The 23,938-nt window shown below is 43.9% G+C and overlaps 1 protein-coding gene across 4 annotated transcripts in view; it reads left to right on the top strand.

Moving 5' to 3' along the window:
* Positions 1-23,938, top strand: part of CCDC9 (coiled-coil domain containing 9) — a 364,568-nt gene that overhangs the window by 167,881 nt on the left and 172,749 nt on the right. For all 4 annotated transcript variants that reach the window (XM_069207573.1, XM_069207570.1, XM_069207571.1 and 1 more), the window contains exon 11: positions 2,393-2,477. In XM_069207573.1, the coding sequence (XP_069063674.1) occupies positions 2,393-2,477 (85 nt within the window). The remainder of the gene's footprint in view (positions 1-2,392; positions 2,478-23,938) is intronic.

Here is a 23,938-nt window from a genome sequence, read left to right as displayed (position 1 = left end):
AGTTCTCTTACATGTTTTACCAGCCTCAAACCATTATCTTTGTTTTCTTCACCGAAATAGTGTTGAGATAAACCCTTGAACACCTTGCAGATTTTTCCTGTTCGACTTTTCTTGACAGTGCCAGTTCTTCCATAAAAACTATTCCTCTTACTGCTAGGCCTCTCATTGCTTTGCAATTCAGTTATTTTGCATCAATACTTATGCTTTTTTTTAGTTGAAAGTGCTTCTATGGCATTATTCAAAAAACAAATGTCTTTCTAAATTCACTGATGTAGCTATCCTGCATCCACCGGGCTCTTGACAGAGTTCTGTTTTTTAGTTCCAAGTGAAAGACATTCATCACTTGACTCTAAAAGGTTTAACAACCGGTTGTGTTGATTTTTCAATCTTTGACATTTCAATCTTCGATCATGCCCTTGGGTGCATCTCTTGTGTTCTATCTCAGAAAGTTCAGGGTAAAGTACCCCAAAAATGTAACCTCTTGGTATTTTCTTGTGGTCTACATTCTCCATAATCTTTCTCATGTTGTGCGTGCAGGAAACTGTTCTGACATTAAGTGATTGTTTATTGATAAAGGGGCAAATATTTAATTTCACAAAGTAGTCTTTGAATATTAAGCTTTTTCATGTTCCACTTCTAAAAACAATATTTTGGGCATAATGTTCTGTTGGTCTAAACTTGAATGTGCATCATATTCCGAGGAGAAACTTACCTGAACCTTCCTGATGACTCTTTATAGATGACAAACTGTCTAACCTTCTTAGGGTCTTCCTAAAATAAGTTTCATTTCCTTTGTATATCGCTGTCTTTGCAAAGTCTGAGACTCAAAATTTAGGAAATTAAGAGACTAAAGCTGTTGTACTTCACCTTCTACTAATCCTTCTTTTTTGCTTTAGTATGCAACTCGTCAATGTCTTTCTTACCCTTCCGTGGGTCATCATGTTTTTCAACTCTGTGTCCCAGCCTGACAAAACATTGCATCATCCATATTCTCCTGGGGACGTTCAATTCGTGTGGATTGAATCTGAAAGTACAAGAGTAACTTATATATTGCAGCCTAAAATGTATCACTGATTTCTTCGCTACCTTATCAATGTTTTTTTTTTCACTGCTTTTTAATTTTTCCATCAGTACACATGAAAATTGCTTAGGCCATCACTGACTTATCTTGCCCTAATTTCTGTAATATCATCCTTATCTGTCTCCCAACTGTGCTTGTTGAATGTGTCATACAAATTTTACCATAGCAACACCCTTGTAACTCAACTATCCGTGATTTTTGATACAAACTACTCATCTGAAATAATCACTGCTACCTAAGACCCCTAAAATGGGTGCCTGCAATAAGCAATTTATGAAAACTTACCGCCGAATTACAAGTTTGGCGGTCTGAGGAGTACCAGACCCGCAGTGGTGATCAGACTGCCACAATGCTGGTGGTCCGACTGCTAGATCACAACCCTGATGGTTAGACTTCCAGGGGACCACTCCCAGGATTATGGATCCCAGCAGGGTGGCAGCGGTTGAAGTCATGGTCAGCCATGGCAGCGCTGAGTTCATTGCCGCCATGCTGATCATGTGTCCTCTTTTTTGCCAGTCTTTTCATGCTAGGGTCCTCGCCATGAAAAGGCTGGTGGAAATCCAGTGCTGGGGGCAACAGGGGGGCCCCTGCACTGCCCATGGCATTACTACAGGGGCCCCCTGCCAGCACCTTTGGAATGCCCAACATATGCAAAGCAGACTGCGCATTCCGAGGGTGCTGTTGTGCAGCGGCATTTACCTCGGCACCCTTAAGGGAGCTGAGGCCAATGCCCCATACAGGAGCCTAAGCCAATGCTGTGGCGCTGTTTTCACCGGTCTGACCAGCAGAAGCATTGTAATATGTATCTGTTGGTTCACCCAGTGGCTTTGGCGTTCGCATCATTCTGACTGCCAGTCGTAATGTGAGGCCCTTAGTTCTTCTCCACTGACCAAGATGGCTGCAAAGGTCTTGCTTAAAAACGTTCCCAGTCATTAGATTAAGCTGTGCCACCAAGGTATTCATCTGTTCTTTGCAAAAAAGAAGAAAGGTTGTGGGGGGGGGGGGGGGGGGGTGTTCCGTCCATTTACCTTGAGTATTTCAGAATTCTTCTAAATACAGTGGCATTTGCTTTTGTGAGTTGCAGTTCCCTCCTGTCCATGGCACTCCAGTCTGATAAATTAGATAGTTTTGTAAATACTCATCAAGGAAACCTCATGCATTTGTGATTTTGACACTTATTTCCAAAGTGCTACTGCCAATGTTATAGTGTCTAATGAGCATGAGGCTCTGCTGGTGTTTGCAACAACGTGTTCTTACTAAAAAGTGTTAACGAAAATGAAAATTTTAGAATTGTATTTTTTTTGTCTTCAGCATGCACGACAATCGTTGGGAGGAGAAAGAGTCGGAAGTGGAATCGGTTGCTGTAGAGGAGAAGGAATGTAATATTGAGAACCCGGTATGTTTTAGTTAATTTTATTCCTCAGCGAACAGAAGAAAAATCAGTTGGTAGCCCAGTTTGCCTAGTCAAGTGCTATATGAATTAGCTTATGTCCAGCTTTTTTATTACTCTTGTGCAAATACATTAGCAAACTAATACCAATGGCTTGAGTAATGACATGAGTTTTCACTTGTACAACCTAGAGGGCACATCACTAACTGGCTGCCAGTAATATTGTTCTGGCAGGAGAGCCCGTTAATGATCTGAGTTTATCTTTGTAGTCCTTTGTGTAGGTAAAGACATTAGTTTGTTTCTCCAACTGTTCATTACATGCTTTCCTTATGCATGAGCTGCAAAACTGCAGTTAACTGGAATGTGTTCTCCCTGGTGGCGTTCCCCACCGACCTCACTTTTATCTGTACCGGATATGGGAATCAGTATTGAATGCCTGAATCAAAGGGCCTTTCAATAGATGGAAACTTTTCTTAACCTTCCAAGAGCTGTATATTTTAGACTTTGGAAAGAAATATAATGGATTTTGAAAGGTACAAAAAATTCATGTAAAGGAACGAAAATTGAAATAAAATAAAACCAAATTTATAAAGCTTGCATATACCAAAAGTGATCAACGCACTGTTCCCAACTAGAAATTGCCAAAGCTGGAACGGTCAAGAACACCCAGACTGAAAGTGGCTTAAGTACCTACGAAACTTAACCCCATTAGTGAATTTTGAAGTTGATTTGATTATCCCATTACCTGTTGAATATGATATGGAGTGTAGTTGGTTGTCTGTTATGGAGTTTGAACTTGGACAGCTGACTTGCCCGATGTGGGCGCATGAAGTGCAAATGAAAGGGAAAGAGGGACTCTGTGAGGGGATATTATTTGTTTGTTTTTGACAAAGTAATGACAAAGGCTAATAGAGGCTGTAATCCTTAGTATTCTTCAAATTTGCAATTTAATCTCTATAGATTAGGAATCATTTACTCCTCTCTGTCATTAGAATGTTAAATTAATGTTTTATTTTCTCATGTATAGTTTTTTCATAATAGGACATGGTCCACTGTTGGGTTTGTGGCGCTGCCAAAGTAACTGGGTTCTGTTGACTAGGTTAATTGAGAGAATGCTCAAGCCTTCAGCTTTCTTAAACGTGTTTTTGATGGATACTTCCTCACATTTAGAATATTGCCAGGCACCAGACTTGATCCACATTTTTCAACAGTTTTTTCTGCATGTCGATAGGTGGCCATGTTTCTCTGTTGTGACTTAGTACTGACCCACAAGTGACAGAGCAGACCAACTTGTAAGCACTGCCTCTGCTCATTAACAGAAGATCCTTTATTGCTCCACTCCCAACTTTGTGAATTTTCTGATAAATCCATACTTGTTTCTTGTCTGTTTGCCAGGGAAGATGTCTTCTATGGAAACAACTGGATTCAATTAATGTAGTGACTGAAGAAAGTAGTCATGGAACCAACACACCTGTGCTAGACCCTTCGGCTGTGGTTACTGTTAGAAGTTGTGCGATAAGTGCGCCCTCAGGCACCCAAAGGCTATCAGTTATCGGTGGGATGATAATTTGTCACTGAACATAAGATACAGCTGTTGAAGCAGATGTCTTGCTGCAAATCACTTATGATCACATCATGGTCGTGCGGTCGGTCCAGTGCAAATTTGTGTATCCACTCAAACGTTTTCCAATTAGTCAGTCATTAGAGCAAGAAAGCCTAGCGAACCTCAACCCCATCCCCCTAGTCGACATCTGGCGAGAAGACGTATGGACGTCACTCAGAGGATCCAGCACCTTCTGACTCTGAGCCAATTCTGTAATTTGTCTGAGCGTGCCTCAAATTTCTGTGGCCATTATCGACCCATCAGCAAATAGCAGTTTTCAAGAAGGCCATAATGTAGATATTCCGTTCCCCCTAGAGCAACTTTAGAACTCATGAAGCTGCATTGCAAGGACTTCAGTGAAATTTCACTGATCAGTCCTCCCCCAGTGCTGACTATTCTCTTGGGACCCATTCATTGGCCTGCAAGGACTCTGGTGAAGACTTTAACTCCAGCACCAAGGCTCACGCCAGTCCAGTCCATGCCGGCACCGATATGGACTCCACTCATGTTAGTTCCAAAAACAATTCTGCAACTGAACTTAGCCCGCGAAACAGCATTGTCTGGTGCCAGGCCCTATGTCATATTATAAAAGCACCTAAGTGCAACCTGTGGTTGTTCAACCACACCTTCTATCTCCTTTTCCTTTACACCAGTACTTTCAGTGTCTTAAGTCCTTATTCTGCTCAGGTTCTGACGTGGTCCAGGCCCTGATGCAAGGGTGTGAACAGTTTCCCCCCCACCCATATTACACTGACAAACTTAGACTTAGAAAATGCAGTTGGCTAGATACTTCAGAAGAGACAGAGCTCAAATCTCCACCTACTCACTGCAGTGTCTGTAAGTAAAAGAAAGTTCCTGTTTTGCTACAGTGGTGTGAAGGGCAGGAGAGGTGCTGGATTAGCAATTGTACACTCTAGAAACCAATACACCTGATGTCCCAAAGCCTTGTGGTGCAGGCATCTACAAGTGCAGTCAGTCCAAAAGTTTCTCCTTGAAACCCACTGATAGGGAGTTAAAACATATTGATGCCTTTGGAAAGAGAATGTTCTCCACAGCTAGCTGTACGTTCTTTGTAAGCAGTGCGCCATCAGGCCAGTTTGACTCACACAGTATGAGAAATGGCCAGTGAAATCTCGCTGGCCAATCCTCAGGACTTCTGGATGTCAGTAGCCCAAACTACATAAGGCTGACAGGATGCAGCAAAGTGTCTTAGCAGCTGGAGAGCTCACCATCAACCGCATAGGCTGTCCTATTGGCACCAATGTAGTGGTTAGACACACGAGGTTGAGACTAACCAGATTCAGGTGTTCCTATGGTTAAAAGCCTGATTTGGCACTCAAGTGAGTTAGTTGAGCCACAGGTCGACCTTACGGTTATGGTTCCAAGCCAGACAATTAAACCAGCAATACAGGAAGTTCATGGGCTATACCAGCGGTCTAGCCTCTCGGTACTCCAAAATGGTACAGCAAATAATCCAGCCCTTTCAGTGTAGAGCACATGGTGCCAGCAAAGGCTGCTTACATCGGAAGGGCAGCAGTTCACCAGCTCTTCCTCCTCTGCCGCAGCTCCCTCCGCCTGCTGCTTAAATGTGTCATTCCAGGGACTTAACCAGCCGGGAAGGCAGTGTATGGCATTCATGTCCCAGCTGACATGAGACTGCTAGGTTTTACAAATTGATCTAAAGGACTATGCCCCACCTTTAATGTTGTCCCCTCTTCGTATTCCCTAAACATGAGTGATTTTCAGCAGACCACACCTCTATCCTAATGTATGAACTCAGCCTCCTGCTGGCCAAGGGTGCCATGGAGTGAGTTCCTGATTTGGAGAGGGGCAACGGGTGCTAGTTGTGCTACTTCCTCATATTGAGTAAGGAAGGAGGCCTCAAGCCTATACTGCATCTCCAGCTTTTGAATTCCTTCCTGAAAAATCACACATTCAGATCCTTGAATGGCTCAAATCTTCTCTACTCTAGATTTTGGGACTGGGTGGTTTTCCGTGTCCTGTGGGACATGTATTTCATATACCAGTCCTGTAGTCCTACAGACGTTACATGTGATTCACGGTGGAGTTGGAACACTTCTGATTTACCGTGCTGTCCTTCGGCCTCTAGGGTGTTTAAGAAAGTGACCGCGGTTGCTGCAGCTCATCTTTGGAAGTTGGAGATACACTTACCTTTTATGACTGACTGCTCAAGCAAGGCTGTCTGCAGTCAGTCACAGACCACCTTCAGATAAGGGCTGACATCTTGATTCTGTTGGGACCTCCATCAACAAGTCCCACCAGAGCCCTACACAGAGAATTTCCTTCCAAGGGACTATTTTGAACACAGTTGCAGTAAAGACCTTCCCATCTCTACAGCGACTTCAGGACATTTATGATAAAATTGTCTTCAGTAGGTTCACCCGTGGTCCCCTCTGCTGCCAGGCTTTGACTAGGTGCCTGCCAGGCCTGTTGCCCAGCTCTGTTCAGACAGAGCCAAGGTCTCCTGGACAGGAGCCTTGACTGCTGGCCTGCACTCTCTGGTCCCCCTCCCCTGCACTCCCCTTTCCTGCACTTTTCTCACACCCCTCCCTCCTGCACCTCTCCCAGGTCCTATTTAATGGAGACTGTAGAGTGCGTCCAGTGAGTAGGTCAAGCCCTGCTCCCCCCCCCCCTGCTACCAAGCTCTGGCTTGGCTTCTGCCATGCCTGTTGCCCAGCCCTGCTCAGACAGCGTCAAGGTTTCCTACACAGGAGCCTTGACTTCTGGCCTGCACTGTCTGGTCCCCCGCGCTCCCCTTTCCTGCTCTTTTCTCCCGTCCCTCCCAGGACGTATTTAATGGAGGCCACTGTACAGGCAAGCCCATCTGCACCTGTCTATGTCTGGACCGTGCCCAGCACCAGGAACCCTGGATCTCTGGACCCTCTTAGGTACTCCGCTGCCAATCTTCATGCCCTGGACACAACTACTGCTGCTGGGAATTGCACTGCAGCACAGCAGGACCTTTCAGCTGTCGTGACTGCTGCCTCACCGCCACTCCAGCTCCGAACGACCCCGCAGTACCGTTCTCTTTGACGTCAGCACCAACCAAAGCAGGCAAACTTAGTTGTATCCTTCTCAACGCCAGATCCCTCTGCAGGCACGGCACCAAAATCTGGGACACCATATATTCCCTCTCTCCGATGTAACTTTCATCACTGAAACCTGGATCACCACAGCATTCGCGCCAAACATCACCACTGCAACACCCTCCAGATACAAGATGAAACACCGGGACCATCCCAACAAACATGGAGGGGACATCACCAACATACTCAAGGAATTGATCATCTGCACCACAACCGACGATCAGATCACGTGAATCATGGAACACATGAATTGCCAGCTCCACACTGACAATACCACCACCATTAAAGGCACCTGGGGCTACAGACCGCAAGGTCCACGGACAGGAATTAGCAGGGCCATTGCAGATTTAATGACTTATCTTGCCTTACAAATCCGAACTCTACATCCTCCTGGGTGACCTCAACTTCAACCTGGAAAAGCTCACCGACACACACTCCACGTCCCGTTTTCCACATCTAGACATCAGCTTCAAGCTGCTAGTCACCGACCCCACAGACATAGCAGGTCACACGTTGGACCCCATTTTTTCACCCTGCAACCGAATCTGATAAACCCACTCCTCGGATTTCACCTGGACGGATCACTCCATCATACACTTCACCATCACCGGACATACCTGCCCATCCTCAACCACCACAGCACACCCTCCTGCAGCTGGAGCAAGGTCATGCAGCACCAATGGACTGAGACCCTCAAAACCCCTCAGCCCAAATACCACACCCCCGCCCCCCCAACCTAGCCCAGGCAGCACAGAAATTCAGCAAATGGGTCACCATCACCGCTGACCTAGTCGTTCCCACCAAACCTGCAAAATCATCCAAATGGTACACCCTTGTGGGTGACAGGTTGCACTTTACAAATGATTGATTGATGTTTCAGGCTTAGTTCTGCTTCTCAACAATGTTGATTAGTGCTTCTTGGATGATTCAGACCCTGCAATGGAATGTCAAGTTCCAGTGAGCCATGAACCAGGGCTGCCACTCCATTTTCTGTCCATATCTCGTGGGAGATGGCCCAGAACCTCATATGGTGGCAGACGAGTGTCAACCTGACATTTGGCAGACCACTCTCCTTGCGAAACCCAGATATCACAGTGGTGACAGATGTATTGGTACTCGGTTGGCAAGATCACTTGGGAAAGATGAAGATCAGAGGCCTTGGGTCTCTAGCAGAGAACGAGCTCTGCATCAACCTTTTTGAGCCTTTGGGAATCTAGATAACCCCGAAAGCCTTCCTACAGACCATGAAAGGAAGGCTGGTAAAGTGAACTTGAACTGTATATACATGAAAAGTTAATTTCAATTAAAAGTTTTAGGTCAGACATACAAGTTAGCATTTTATATTTTAAAAACAGGAACTTTAGGAATGTTTTACAGATACCTAAAACGATTGATCCACTCATTAATAAGTGTGTAGATAAAAATTTTTACTTAGTGTATCTGAACAATAATCATCAAGTGATTTCATCCACAAGCAAATGTCTGATTTTGTAAACCCTGGATTGCAGCCTGAATTATCTTTTAGTAACTCTGTTCTTAAAGATTTGTCACTCTGTCTAATTAGAGATATACAATTTCATTGCCTAAAAGATTGAATATTTGAGCAATGAGAAGATCTGTTCAGAAGATCTTTTGGTGCAAAAGGGTCCCAGGAGCCTAGTTCTCACCATATTGCATGTTCCTCTCTAGTATTTTTAATATGCTTTAGTAAATTTTTCTCACCGGATTGTTTTCACTCGTACATGTCACTCTCCCACAACAATAAGTGAGTTTGCTGAGGATCTAATTCTTTGATAAACTATTACAACATCTCAGCATGTGAATGTCAACCACTATATTCCAGGGTGTGTGTTTTAATTCACAACTTATACCCGGAGTTATACCTCCTGATGATATTTTTGGTGATTTAAACAGTTACTCTCTAATATACTTTCCAAGGTACTTTGAAATCAACATATAAAAATTCTGTGTTCCATCATGGCATGGGTGAGTTTCCCTTTATAAACCATGATTAAAATAGACTAAGAAAATACACTATCATTTTTTGGCAAATTGCCGTAAGCCATCTGATGTTACGAAACATGAAATGTTAATGAATCTGAAGGTTCATCCCATTTTACATTTCCTGATAACAAAAGACCTACATTTTTAAAAGATATGACAGCCTCTAGCTTCTCATTTCACATGTACCATGTGAAATTGTGTTTCTTCTCCAAAAATCATGATTTGTTTTCTCAACATTGTTAGTCTGATTATCAATAGTTGGATAATGCATTCAGTATTTACTGAATTCCTTTTGCCATTTAATCAATGATTGCTATGCTGTCAGCATGTAAGAGGCAGTAAATTGGAGACCTGCTATTATAGATGAATATGAGTTAGTAATACCTACAAACTAGTGGGAGATGTGCCTAATTCAAACCACATATTGCTGAGGCTAGCACACAACACTTTCTTAAACCCTTTTTATGTTGTTCTGTTGAATCTCTGCTCAGTTACTTCTACAGAGTAATTTATTTAAAGACAGCAAAGCTGAAGACTTATTTGAGTTCTGTAATTTTTGCCAAAGGTTCCCTCTATTTACAGTATCAAAACAATACAGAATTTAATGAAACTGGTCCATTGTGGAGTGGTCCTCCCAGAATTCCTCTTGTTCTATAGGGAGATGATTCTTATCTGTTACTCCTTTGTTACCTTTGATATGACATCCGTCAGACAAGTAAATCTGTAATTAGATGCTGTACTTCTATTGTCCTTCTTATGTATGGGTTTAACAGTAGCACCCCATTTAGTATATACATGTAAGGAAATGCCTCCTTGGCATGGTTACCCCCTGACTTTTTGCCTTTGCTGATGCTATGTTTTGAATTGAAAGTGTGCTGAGGCCTGCTAACCAGGCCCCAGCACCAGTGTTCTTTCCCTAACCTGTACTTTTGATTCCACAATAGGCACACTCTGGCATCCAGATAAGTCCCTTGTAACTGGTACCCCTGGTACCAAGGGCCCTGATGCCAGGGAAGGTCTCTAAGGGCTGCAGCATGTCTTATGCCACCCTGGAGACCCCTCACTCAGCACAGACACACTGCTTACCAGCTTGTGTGTGCTAGTGAGAACAAAATGAGTAAGTCGACATGGCACTCCCCTCAGGGTGCCATGCCAGCCTCTCACTGCCTATGCAGTATAGGTAAGACACCCCTCTAGCAGGCCTTACAGCCCTAAGGCAGGGTGCACTATACCATAGGTGAGGGTACCAGTGCATGAGCACTGTGCCCCTACAGTGTCTAAGCAAAACCTTAGACATTGTAAGTGCAGGGTAGCCATAAGAGTATATGGTCTGGGAGTCTGTCAAACACGAACTCCACAGCACCATAATGGCTACACTGAAAACTGGGAAGTTTGGTATCAAACTTCTCAGCACAATAAATGCACACTGATGCCAGTGTACATTTTATTGTAAAATACACCCCAGAGGGCACCTTAGAGGTGCCCCCTGAAACCTAACCGACTATCTGTGTAGGCTGACTGGTTCCAGCAGCCTGCCACACTAGAGACATGTTGCTGGCCCCATGGGGAGAGTGCCTTTGTCACTCTGAGGCCAGTAACAAAGCCTGCACTGGGTGGAGATGCTAACACCTCCCCCAGGCAGGAGCTGTAACACCTGGCGGTGAGCCTCAAAGGCTCACCCCTTTGTCACAGCACCGCAGGACACTCCAGCTTAGTGGAGTTGCCCGCCCCCTCCGGCCACGGCCCCCACTTTTGGCGGCAAGGCCGGAGGAAACAAAGAAAACAACAAGGAGGAGTCACTGACCAGTCAGGACAGCCCCTAACGTGTCCTGAGCTGAAGTGACTCTAACTTTTAGAAATCCTCCATCTTGCAGATGGAGGATTCCCCCAATAGGATTAGGGATGTGACCCCCTCCCCTTGGGAGGAGGCACAAAGAGGGTGTACTCACCCTCAGGGCTAGTAGCCATTGGCTACTAACCCCCCAGACCTAAACACGCCCTTAAATTTAGTATTTAAGGGCTTCCCTGAACCTAGAAAAACAGATTCCTGCAACTAACAAGAAGGACTGCTGAGCTGAAAAACCCCTGCAGAGGAAGAACAGAAGACACCAACTGCCTTGGCCCCAGACTTACCGGCCTGTCTCCTGCCGTCCAAAGAAACCTGCTCCAGCGACGCTTTCCAAGGGACCAGCAACCTCTGAATCCTCTGAGGACTGCCCTGCTTCGAAAAAGACAAGAAACTCCCGAGGACAGCGGCACTGCTCCAAAAGAACTGCAACTTTGTTACAAGGAGCAGACTTAAAGACCCCTGCAACTCCCCGCAAGAAGCGTGAGACTTGCAACACTGCACCCGGCGACCCCGACTCGACTGGTGGAGAACAACCAACTCAGGGAGGACCCTCCGGCGACTCTACGACTGTGAGTAACCAAAGTTGTCCCCCCTGAGCCCCCACAGCGACGCCTGCAGAGGGAATCCCCAGGCTCCCCCTGACCGCGACTGTCTGAACTCCATTTCCCGACGGCTGGAAAAGACCCTGCACCCGCAGCCCCCAGCCCCTAAAGAAACGGAACGTCTGTGCAGGAGTGACCCCCAGGAGGCCCTCTCCCTTGCCCAGGTGGTGGCTACCCCGAGGAGCCCCCCCCTTGCATGCCTGCATCGCTGAAGAGACCCCTTGGTCTCCCATTGAAAACTGAAGGAAACCCGACGCATGTTTGCACACTGCACCCGGCCGCCCCCGCGCTGCTGAGGGTGTACTTTTTGTGCTGACTCGTGTCCCCCCCGGTGCCCTACAAAACCCCCCTGGTCTGCCCTCCGAAGACACGGGTACTTACCTGCTGGCAGACTGGAACCGGGGCACCCCCTTCTCTCCATTATAGCCTATGTGTTTTGGGCACCTCTTTGACCTTTGCACCTGACCGGCCCTGAGCTGCTGGTGTGATAACTTTGGGGTTGCTCTGAACCCCCAACGGTGGGCTACCTTGGACCAAAAACTGAAACCTGTAAGTGACTTACCTACCTGTTAAAACTAACAATAACTTACCTCCCCCAGGAACTGTGAAAATTGCACTGTCCACTTTTAAAACAGCTTATTGTGTTTTATGTAAAAAGTATACATGCTAAAGTAATGATTCAAAGTTCCTAGAGTACTTACCTGCAATACCTTTCAAATGAGATATTACATGTAAAATTTGAACCTGTGGTTCTTAAAATAAACTAAGAAAAGATATTTTTCTATAACCAAACCTATTGGCTGGATTTGTCTCTGAGTGTGTGTTCCCCATTTATTGCCTGTGTGTATGTACAACAAATGCTTAACACTACTCCTTGGATAAGCCTACTGCTCGACCACACTACCACAAAATAGAGCATTAGTATGATCTCTTTTTGCCACTATCTTACCTCTAAGGGGAACCCTTGGACTCTGTGCATGCTATTCCTTACTTTGAAATAGCACATACAGAGCCAACTTCCTACAATACACATTCAAAGGGTGCCAACATGGCAGACCACCAATCAGTGCCTACTTTAATTGTAGGTGCTGGGAGGGTGCCACTGGAGGCACTGGTTAGCTTCATCAACTGAATTTATTTCTTTACTGAAAATAAAGAAAACAATTGAAATAGAAAGCGACCCATCTCATGAATAATCAGATTAGAATCTGTTTTTGGGTTTCTTCAAAGTGTATCTGAAGGTCTTGGCTACTCTTCCAGAATAGTACACACCAAAGGTGAGGAAATAGTATCAAAGAAATAATTCGGCAACTTCCAGAATTTCCTCTGGTTTTGTAGATCAGTGGTTTTATTCACGATTTCCAAATTCTGTTTTAATAACATGTGCTTTTCCTTCTAATCAATTTCATATATTCCTTCAGAGGTTACTTATATATTTGTTTTGTAGTCTCCCATCATCTTTTGCCAACTGAATTTATATTTTTTTCTTTTAAAATGTTGGCAGGAGTTCAAAACCATTTTCTTGTGTTCTCTTGTATTGATCTTCTACTCTGATTATTTAACACCCAAAAAAACAGAGTTCTTGCTGTAGATGAATTCATCCTTTCTGACAACCAATGTGGTTAATCTGTTTCAATTTGCAGAATATTCTTAATCTATATAAGAGATTCTGCCAGTAAATGAACCTGGGCAGGCCTGTGATCACTGCCTTCTTTGTAAAAAAAAAAAAAAAAATGAAAAAAAAATCAAACATTATGTATTGGTGCAAATACTTAATCAATTAGGCAGGACTGAGATCTTTTACAGAAAGTTTGATGTTCAAGGAGATCCATCAAGCTGTTCTCATTAAGTCTAGCTAAACCATTTTTAGCCATCTAATTATACATGAGTATCTTCATTTGAGGTAATAATTGGAGGAAACGATGCCACAGGTACACTGAAAAGTTCCAATAAATGATCTTTTATTTCGTCAGTAGCAACAGGGACCAACATCAAGTTAGTCACTAGCTACAATTGTAAGTGTACATGGATAGTCCAATTACATTTTATTTTTAATGCTTCGTCCATTTGAGATATTAACCTCACATTTGAAAGTGTTTTCCTGTATACATACATATTGATTAATATTAGTACTAATATATTTGTGGCATTACTCTGCAAGATAATGGGGGTTATCATAAACAAGTCCTTGAAATTAACCTTACATTTTTTTTAATCTGAGTAAGAAGACCACACAAAATAAAATCATTTTGTTAGAAGACTTAGTTTACACAATGAGGTATAGCCACTTCAACCATGTTTCTAATAGAAAAACAGTTTCATAGTGCTTTAATACTTCATCTAAGAAACCAACCTTTCAGTATGCTTAAAACCATGAGTGTTCCAATGTATTCATTTTAGGTTGTGGGACATTGCCTCATACCATGAGACATTACTAAAACAGGAGGATTCCAAATCATTTTCGTGCAAATATAGACAAGTATCATCTCTGTAACACTTCTTAGCTTCACCATTTATCAGTACTACGTGAAGATTTTGCATCTCTCTTGGATTATCTATAGTACCCATTGCTGAGGCTAGAACCTCTCATTGTGGAGTTATGATCTCTCCTTAAATAGTTTTGGAAAGGTTCTAGACCTGAATGTTGTTGAAGAATATAAGGGCTGAATATAAGTGCTATTTACAGTGTTTGGGGAAACTGAACTTGTGACTACACTGGAATGTAATCTTGTGATAGGGAGGGCCCTTAGGGAAAGATGGCTGTACGACTTCCACAGATATCACTGCAAGTCCAAATTCATTCAATAATATTTTTGGCCTTGTTTCACTAAAATAAAGTACCTTTTATTTTTGGTAACACTGAGTATTGTCTTTTATTGTGTACAAGTACTGTGTAACTATAGTGGCACTGCAGGAGCTTTGCATGTTTCCTAGATCAGCCTAAGCGGCTCTGCTACAACTACCTCTAGACAGCCTAAGCTGCTAGAACATTGCCTACATTTCACTAATAAGGGATAAATGGACCTGTTATAAGGTGTAAATACCTTAGGTACCCATTACAAACCAGGCCAGCCTCCTACAAAATGTATGTCAGTTAGCTGGGGAATCAGTTTGAAGAAATTTACGATTTTAATCTTATCAAAGTGTGACTTATTTCTCTAGTTTCCCTTTTCTACAGATGTTAAAATATAAGACGTTGTCATCTTTTATACTTTATTTATGTCTCTGTGAAATTGGCTTACTAGTTGAGGGGGGTGGACCCCTACTCAAGCACAGCCACAATTCCTGTCAGAATGAAGTTAGAAGCAACCACAAATTAACCTGTGCTCACTCCTTTGGTAGTTTTGCACAAAACAAGTCATGCTTAATTTGGAGGTGATGTGTAAAGTATTTGTGCAGTCCTTCACGCAGTAATAAAGTTTAAACACAACACAGGACAAATCTCACAACTATTTACAAATATAGAGTACAATTTAATAAATAGTTTGACCCCAAAATGACAAAAGACTAATTAGTTGAACCAGAGCTATGCAATTTTAAAGATGTAAGTTAAAACAGTACTTAGATGTACTAAACGCCAATAGTACTTATCCGGTCCTGCCGGACTAGGACAAAGTCACAAGTTCACCCCTACTGCAATAGATCGTTGGCTGGGTACAGGAACCAAGCTAGGCCCATTGAACAAAGTATCTTAAATCTTGGTTGCAGAGTATTACGAGATCCCACGTTGAGGGTGCGTCATGTAGCAGCATTTTCAATGAGCTATTGGCAACAATGCGAGGTCCTGCGTCAACTTCAAGGATGACATTGACTGAGTCCTGCATTGGGGATGCGGCACACAGCAGCAGTTCTGATGTGCTGTAAAACGACGTCCTGCGTCTGGGATGCTTTGCTCTGCAGCAGTTCCAATGCAGAGCTGCAAGGAGATGGCATGCTGCATTGGTTCTGCCCAGGAGACTATAGCTAGGCTGCCAGATCACCTTCAGGCCCACTTCCGAGGGTCCAGGACTGGCATGGCACCACTTAGGGTGGGTGGGTTCAAGGTGGTTGAAGCCGCCTCTGCCCCTGAGGCTGTGATCAGAAGGCCAGACAGTTAGCCCTTGGAGTCACTCTGGTGGTCCTGGGTTCAAGATGCAAGTCCAGTGCTTCTCAGGCAACAAAGCAGCAGGACAGCAGAGTAGAAAGGCAGCATGGTAGCCGTCCTGCTTCCAGCAGAGCAGCACAGCAATCCTGAGTCTTCCACAGGTCCCGAGATGTACTGAAGAGTTGGGTCTGAGGGTCTAATATTTTGACCTAGTGCCAGCTTTGAAGTAGGACAGACTTTATAGGTTTCCACTCCCTGAAGTGTTTGAAATTTCTCTCGTCCTTGCCCCAACTTGTATGGGTACAGAACAGACTATGGTGAAGCCCTATGTGAGTGTGCTGAAGCAGAGCCTTTGTGATGTGCAAGTGTGGTAGGTGACAGCTCCTCCCTATTAAGTTAGATAGGACCCATCTTACGGAGACCTATCCACCCTTGTTTCATTGTCTGGGAGCAATACACAAAGAACAACTGCCAGCTGCACCTAGTCATGTGACCGAGGACACAAGCATCAAATGGTTGGGGCAAGAAAAGGCCACATTTCTAAAAATGGCTTTTTCAGAAATGTGACTTAAAATCCAACTTTACCATTAAAGAGGTTTTGAAAGTGCAATTCTTTAGAGACCAAACTCGACTTGCATTCTTGCTCGCAATTGAAAGTTAGCACTTAATAACTGTTATCCTATGGGAGAGGTAGGCCTTGCAATAATAAAAACAGTTTTAAGAGTTTTGACTATCAGCCCATGTAGAAGTTAACCGTACTTGTCTGTGTTTAATTACAGTGCACTCTGCCCAGTGGGCTGTTTAGGGAACATCCTAGAGTGACTTCTATGTATTAAAAAGTAAGGCTTAGGCCTGGCAAAAAGGTTATTTTGGCAGGTCGATATGGCAGCTTAGAACTCCACAGACAGTCTGCAGTTACAGGCCTGTGATATGTTTAAAAGAGCTACCTGAGTGGGTGGCATAATTAATGCTGCAGGCCTACTAGCAGCATGTCATCTATTGACCCTGGGTACATGCAGTAATACATTACTGGGGACTCACTGGTAAAATAGATCTGCCAATTGCGGGTAAGCCAATAATTTCACCATATTTAAAGGAGAGAGCACCACCATTGTATCACTGTTTAGCAGTGATAAAGTGTGCAGTGTCTTAAAAGCCAACAAAAAGGGGGTTCAGAAAAGAGGATGGTGAATGCAAAATATTTGGGGATGACCCTTTAATTAAAGGGGCAAGTTCAACAGTCTCCATGCAGAAAGTAGGGATCTTTCCCTTTGTTACTTCTGTTATTTTTAAGAATAGATTTACTTATTGAAGATTCACTAACAAATCTTAACCTGAAATTTCAATTTAGATTTCTTCTGTGAATATTGTGGTACACTCATAGACCCAGCAACTGAAAGAGACCTTTTCAGTTTCAATACAATGTTTATACTGATTTGATCTTTAATTCATATATATCTTCAAAGCAAGCAAAAGGCAAGGGTGGTAACACCTTTGGTGGAAAAAAGCTGTCATGTCCCTACCAACTCCCTGGTAGTCCACACCACATGTAAGCAGGCTTCTGTTCAGGCCACAGGTGACGCTCTGACACCTTACAAGGTGAGAAAGAAACCTAATACTTATGGGATGAGGGTAGCAGTGAGAGTCACCACTCACTGAAAGCTAGCCAAATTAGTTGGCCTCCCCCCACAGTATGACAGCGCTCAATGGAGCGAGATGCTGTAACTACTTAAGCATATCCCCAAGGAGTTCAGAAAGAGGGTGTCGGAATTAGTGGCAGAATGGAATACCCTCTCCAGTGCCGCTGTCCGCTGCACCTTGGATGCTGCCAACACAACATCTCTAGGAGCCAATACCAGCATCCTTATCAGATGAAATGTGCGGCTCTGTATTTCTGGTTCTAAACTCAGTCCAATAACATCTGCTCACCCTGCCCTTTGATGGCGAACATCTCTTCGACAGGTTGACCACATCTGAGAAACAAATCAAGGACACTGATCCCGCCAAAGCCCTTGGTGCCCTACAGACTTCATTCCCCAAAGGTGCCGTTCGAAGACACCAGTAAATGGCTAGTTCTAAAGTCACCTCCAGGACCTTCCCCTTCCTGCCAAAGTCGGCAACAGTTGTACCCTCAGCAGACACCATGAGGGTGCACCAGATGGACCCAACGGAGCAACAACTCCAGGTGCAAGGGCAAAGGATGTTTCAGCAAAGGAGCCTCCACTTCAAAACACTGACTCCTGATCACACTCCATCTGCGAAGAGCAGAGTACAGGATTTCCCCCTTCAGTGGTGAGAAATCCCATCACACAAGTGGTCATTAGTGGTGCTTCACTGCAGCTACTGCCAAGATATTTCCACACCTCCTCCCAACATACCGCCCAGCAACCACACCATCAGCAGGGAATATGTCAATCTTCAATAGGAAGAGCTACACGTACTCTTTGAAGAAAAATAACAAAAAGAAAAGGGGCCAGAGAACCAGTGCGTCCTTTCTCGCACCTGCAAGGCAAGGGAGTTTACTCTCTCTTCTTCTGCTGCAGGATGTCATCTATCTTCTTCAGCAAGGCGACTACATAGTGACGTTACACCTCAGATACCTACTTTCACTTTCATCCTGCCTACCATCACTACCTATGCTTTGTGGCAAGTGGCTATCACTATCATTTCAAAGTCCTCCCATTTGGCATCACTACTGCCCTAAGGGTTTTCACTAAGTGCCCAGCAGTGGTGGACTCCCACTTAAGGATGGGTGGCATCCATGTCTACCCCTCCACCTACCTCGACGACTGGCTGATCAAGAGCGTAGTAAAGCACCAGTACCTGATGCATACCAAGGCCACAATTTCAGTCACCCCACAGCCTCTGGTTCACTATAAATGCCAACAAGTCTCACTTACAACCTCTCAGAACTCAGCCCTTCTTACAGGGGGTACTGAACTCAGTCACAGGGAAAGCCTAACCCAGCCTGCACACGGGCGTAGCATTCTAGCAACTCTTACCCCTTTTTCAGTCAAATCGTAATCTCACAGTCACAACATTTGTTCACCTCCTGGGCATGATTGTCTCATGCATCCCCATAGTGCCCCACATCTGGCTACACATGTGCCTGCTGCTGCAGTGCCTCTTAGCCCAAAGGTTACAGGCGAGGGTCAAATGGAGGTTTTGGTAAAGGCCAGTGTACATCGCTGTCTGCAGTGGTGAAGCACCAACAACCTGTTGCAGGGCAGATCTTTTTTAGGCAAAATTCAGCAGGTTACCATTACTGTGGACACCTCTCAAGCCAGTTGGGGGCCATACTTCTGTGCAGGAATTGTGGGCCAATCATCACCAGCGGCACCACATCAACTATCTCAAGCTCCTCACCACACATTTTGCCCTCAAAATCCTTCCTTCTTCCCCTTCATGACAAAGTAGTCCTCATCAGCACAGACAACATCACTGCCATGTTCTACCTACAGAAATAGGGCAGCACTGTCTCCTTACCCCTCTCTCTGTTGGCACAGGACACCTGGCATTGGGCATCCTGCTATCACATCCACCTGATAACAGAGTACCTTCGGGTGAGTCAACAACGGCCTTAAGGATCTACCCAGCAAGATGCATCAACAAGTCCATGAGTGGGAACTCCACCCACTAGTCCCATGCCAGCACTTTCAATACTTGGGGCACTCTACAAGTAGACCTATTCGCCAAATGACAAGAAGGTGATGCTTTTACTGAGGAAGACCTAACTAGCGGGGGCTGTAAAATTCATTTAAATCACCTTTGTTTAATTACACAAAATCTCAAACAAAATACACAAAATCACACCTAACTTCAAAATGCAAATATGTCACTGAATATCTTATTTCAGTGCAAAATGCTTCCTTGTGTCAATTATTTACATAAGGATGCATTTTGCACTAACAATAGAGTGAAAAACCCAATTGCTACGATCAACATCTTCTTGCATTCTTTGTTTGTTATTCCAGCCTTCCGGTGCCATCATTTTGGCACAAATTATGGCGTATTTGTGTGACGTGGTTAAATAGTGTAACCTGAATTTTCTGAATTTACACTACTTAAACCAATGTAATTTAAATAACGCAACTCCTATGATTTGAACTACTAACGGATATGAAATACAGCCATTTTAGAAATGTCTATATACTTATAACTTATGTAATGCCTTGAATACACAAAACACTTTTACCCAAACGTTACTACTATATTTTCCCACATTAAATAAGCACAGATACCTACCGAACCATAAACATAATTCATAAAAGGCATTTAGGGCAGATGTACTAGCATTCCCTCTGAATCGCAATTAGGAAGTCGGTATTCCTAATTTATGAAACTCTTGAGTTTCATTATCGAGTCTTAGTGGGTTGCAAATAGACCTACCTCATGCATATTCATGAGGTAGGTCGCCATTTGCGACTCATTGGGAATCGCAGCCATCACACGGATGGTGGTTGCTGAAGTCAGCAGGCCAATATGTCTGTGATTGTATTTTAATAAAGCAGTCTTTTTTTTATTTTGTTTTTTAAAATGCAGCCCATTTTCCTTAGAGGAAAATGGAATACATTTAAAGAGAAAAAAATGAAACTTTGCAGTTTCATTTTTAAAGAGTAGGCAGCGGTCCATGAAACCACTGCCTTTTATTAAAAATATTTGTTAACATTCTCAAAGAGGTCCCTTTGCTTACGGTCACACCGTTTTTAAACTGGTCGTAAAGTATTACTGTTTTGTGACTGGATTTGGTCGCAAAACAGTAATACATACCATACCGGTTCGGTATTTGATGGGACACCCTAAACACGCCCTTTCCAAACACTGAATCACAAATGCAAAATGCGATCCAGTTACAAGTTACTGATCACATTTTCAATTTTGTACATTAGAAAAAGCATGTGAATCAAGCCGTTTGCGTTTGGAAAAATGCTTTGTATATCTGGTCTCTTATTTGGTATGAAAGAGTCTTTCAGATAGGGTCTACAGGTTATTCCTTCCCCTAAATTCTTCAATTGTGTTGCTGGAGAGTTCCATTTCATCCAAAGTACACAAGCATTAGCAAAGCCAATAGGTCTCAGCAATGCAAGAGCTATTAGTGTTGTCATTTTAGCCATGCTGAACCTGGAGCAAAAGTAGTCAAAAAGCTGCTTTAATCCAAAGGGTCGCTTGCTAAAACTGAGGAACAGGCATCATCAATAGCGTTTGAAATCCAGCGCCACATGTTCCCTGAAAAAGAATGCAAACGCCAGCCCGGGCACTATCAAAAGTAGCTGAAAATAAGCACCACCCCAAAATGACTAAAAAAAGGACTAAAATAAACATGCTCTTGTAGTCTTATTTCTCTATCTTTGAAGAGTTGTCGATTTTGCTTTTGAAAATATGTTTATCCTTAGCCTTGATAAAATATATCTGAACACTTCTGTTTCTGGTTTTCCTTGAACTACATGTAAGGGGAGAGGGCACCAGAATCAGAGCTGCCGACTTTTGAACTGGGGAACCAGATTCCAGTCTGTGTCGGCTCAACATCCTTTGATTCTGTGCCAATCACTTAATCTCCCCTTGCCAATACGGAAAACCTGAACATGTGCAGGTGAACAAATGGTAAGCCTGAAAGTCGCCTGTAGCCTACTAACAGTAAACAAGATGTCTTCATATGTCTCGGAGACAGTGCATTTTCTGGTTAACCGAGACCTTATAACGGAGGGGGGAACGCAGGTATTCTAGAGGGGATGGTGTGGATGTTTGGCGAGGGAGGGACAATGAAGTTTTTTGTTGGTGAGATTTTCGCCTTTTGTTGGTCCTTATCGTACTGAACTGCTCCTCCCATCCCCCACACTGGTGGAGACCCAGAAGCATACACTCAACATCAGGGGAACAGCACACATGCACATCCAGAAACTCACATATAGCTTTCTACATAGAGAAAGACATATAAACACAAACACTTGTCTATACAGCCTTGCACACACAAAAATGGACATGGGCCGATAGTCGTGCTCACGTTTAGACAAACATACATAAACTCACATACTCGTGAACGTATGTACACACAAACGCGCTGTGCCAACAGGCACACACACAGAATTAAACTGCACTAAATGCCCACAGCCAGGCTAACGCTCACGTTAAATCAAATACAGACAACAGAGACCAATAAAAAGACGTGGGTGCACAATCACATACCTCAGTTACAGAGAGGCTCACAAGAGAGACAGCCAGGTGCAGACAGACGCTCAGGCACACCCTTATAAGCACTTAAATCCACTCACATATCTTTCTGTACACATAGACGCATATTAGGACATAGAAGGAGATAAATCGCACATAGAAAAAGTAATGCAAACACACAGACACATACAGATACACAGGCATAATAACACATATCTAATTTCCACCAAAGTTGACATAAACACAAACGTACATACCCATCATGCATTTTATTCACCTATATGGTAATCCGTAAATACTCGTGCGCCTGCACACAGAGGCACACACACGTTATTTACACCCATGTTCACACTGTCATGCACACATGCACATGATTACCAAACATAGGCCTTTTCTTCAAAGGACACATTTTATATACTTAAAATGTACAGACGTTTAGGTAATTGTTTGCCATTTTGGTAGGTTTGGGCTCACAAGAGAATGAGGAAGCTTGTCGCTCACTAGGAGATTACGATGAGGTCTGGCAGTCTCGGGGGCAGGGAGTAGACTGTTGCCTTTCGCAAGATCCACTGGCAGGTTCTTTTTTTCTCCTGGTGCACTTTCCAAGGTCGGCCTATAGGGAGTCAGTTCAGACCCAAACCTTGAAAAAGAAAGGAGGGGGGAGAAGAAAAGCGTCAGGAGTTCTGCTGGTGGTGTTCGCAGACTTACTGAAGTTGGCTTTATCTGAAATGATGCTTCTGGTGTATTTAGCTGAACACAAGCAAGGATGTAGGGGGCGAGGGGTGGGTCAGTATGGTGGTAGTAGAGTTTCTGGGGGAGGTAAAGAGGAAACCGGGGCAGGGTGTGAGACAGAAAAGAAGTAGCAGGTATGGGTGGGAAGGCAAAAGAGTGAGTGAAAACACAAACACTTGTATGGAGTGTTTAAACACAGTTAGAAAAGTAGCTCCAAAAACGGGAGCAGTGGATGGACACAAGTACTTGATCCATACTCAAGGGAAGGCCAAACCCAAGAAGAGGCATGCAATGACAAATGAGAACGAAGGATATGAGAGCGACGTTGAAGCAAACAAATGGTAAGCCTATGTTTGGGCTGTATCCCACTAGCTCTAAACATCATATCTTGAAAAGACAGTGCATCCACTATCTAGCAGAGAACTAAAAACCTATTTACCACTGTATTTATCTCTGCATTATAGTGTGTGGTATCATAAAATGAGCCACAAGGGTCCAGACTACACTAGAAAATGAGGAATACAAATTCAGAATGCCGAAATGGTGTACACTTATTTAAAATTAACTAAAGGAATATTTTTAAAAAATCCAAAAACTTATTTCAGAGGTTCAAAAAGGATGTGACTGATAGCAGGTTTTAATCCTTTATGCATTCAAGGAGCAGGGCTTCTCTATGTTAAATTGCTGAAGCGAAAGGCCCTTTCTTGCTGGGCTGCTTGGGGACGAATTTTCTGACATTGCTCGTCATTCTGCACCCTTCCTTACTGTTGCCTCCCACCCCACTTCCCCAGAGCAGGGAAGGTACAATCATACAGTAGTGCAGAAGATTCTCCACCAGAAGGTCGCTATGGTCCCCTGCAAACCAAGAAAAGGCACAACAGGGCGCAGACAACCACTGTTTACCACTGTCACCGGCATCCATCAAAAAGAGCAGTATAATTCCTCTGTTCGATGGCATCTGTCGCTGTAGATACGCATGTTCTGCAATAGCTCGCCATCTGGTGTTGGGCCGGAGTGTTACAAGTTGTTTTTCTTCGAAGAAGTCTTTCGAGTCACGGGACCGAGTGACTCCTCCTTTTGTCTCCATTGCGCATGGGCGTCGACTCCATCTTCGATTGTTTTTTTTCCGCCATCGGGTTCGGACGTGTTCCTGTTGCTCCGAGTTTCGGAACGGAAAATTAGCTAATTTCGGAAGATTTTCGTCGGTATTGTTGCGTTCGGGATCGGCGTACTTACATTCAACACCGCATCGAAGATCGAAGAGCTCCGGTGCCCTTCGGGGTAGTTTTTCGATCCTCCGTCGGGGCCTGGTCGGCCC

Source organism: Pleurodeles waltl, chromosome 9, assembly GCF_031143425.1.
Source record: "Pleurodeles waltl isolate 20211129_DDA chromosome 9, aPleWal1.hap1.20221129, whole genome shotgun sequence".
Lineage (NCBI taxonomy): Eukaryota > Metazoa > Chordata > Amphibia > Caudata > Salamandridae > Pleurodeles > Pleurodeles waltl.
The sequence above is the reverse complement of the archived record's forward strand: the minus strand, read 5'-3'. Positions and strand labels throughout refer to the sequence as shown.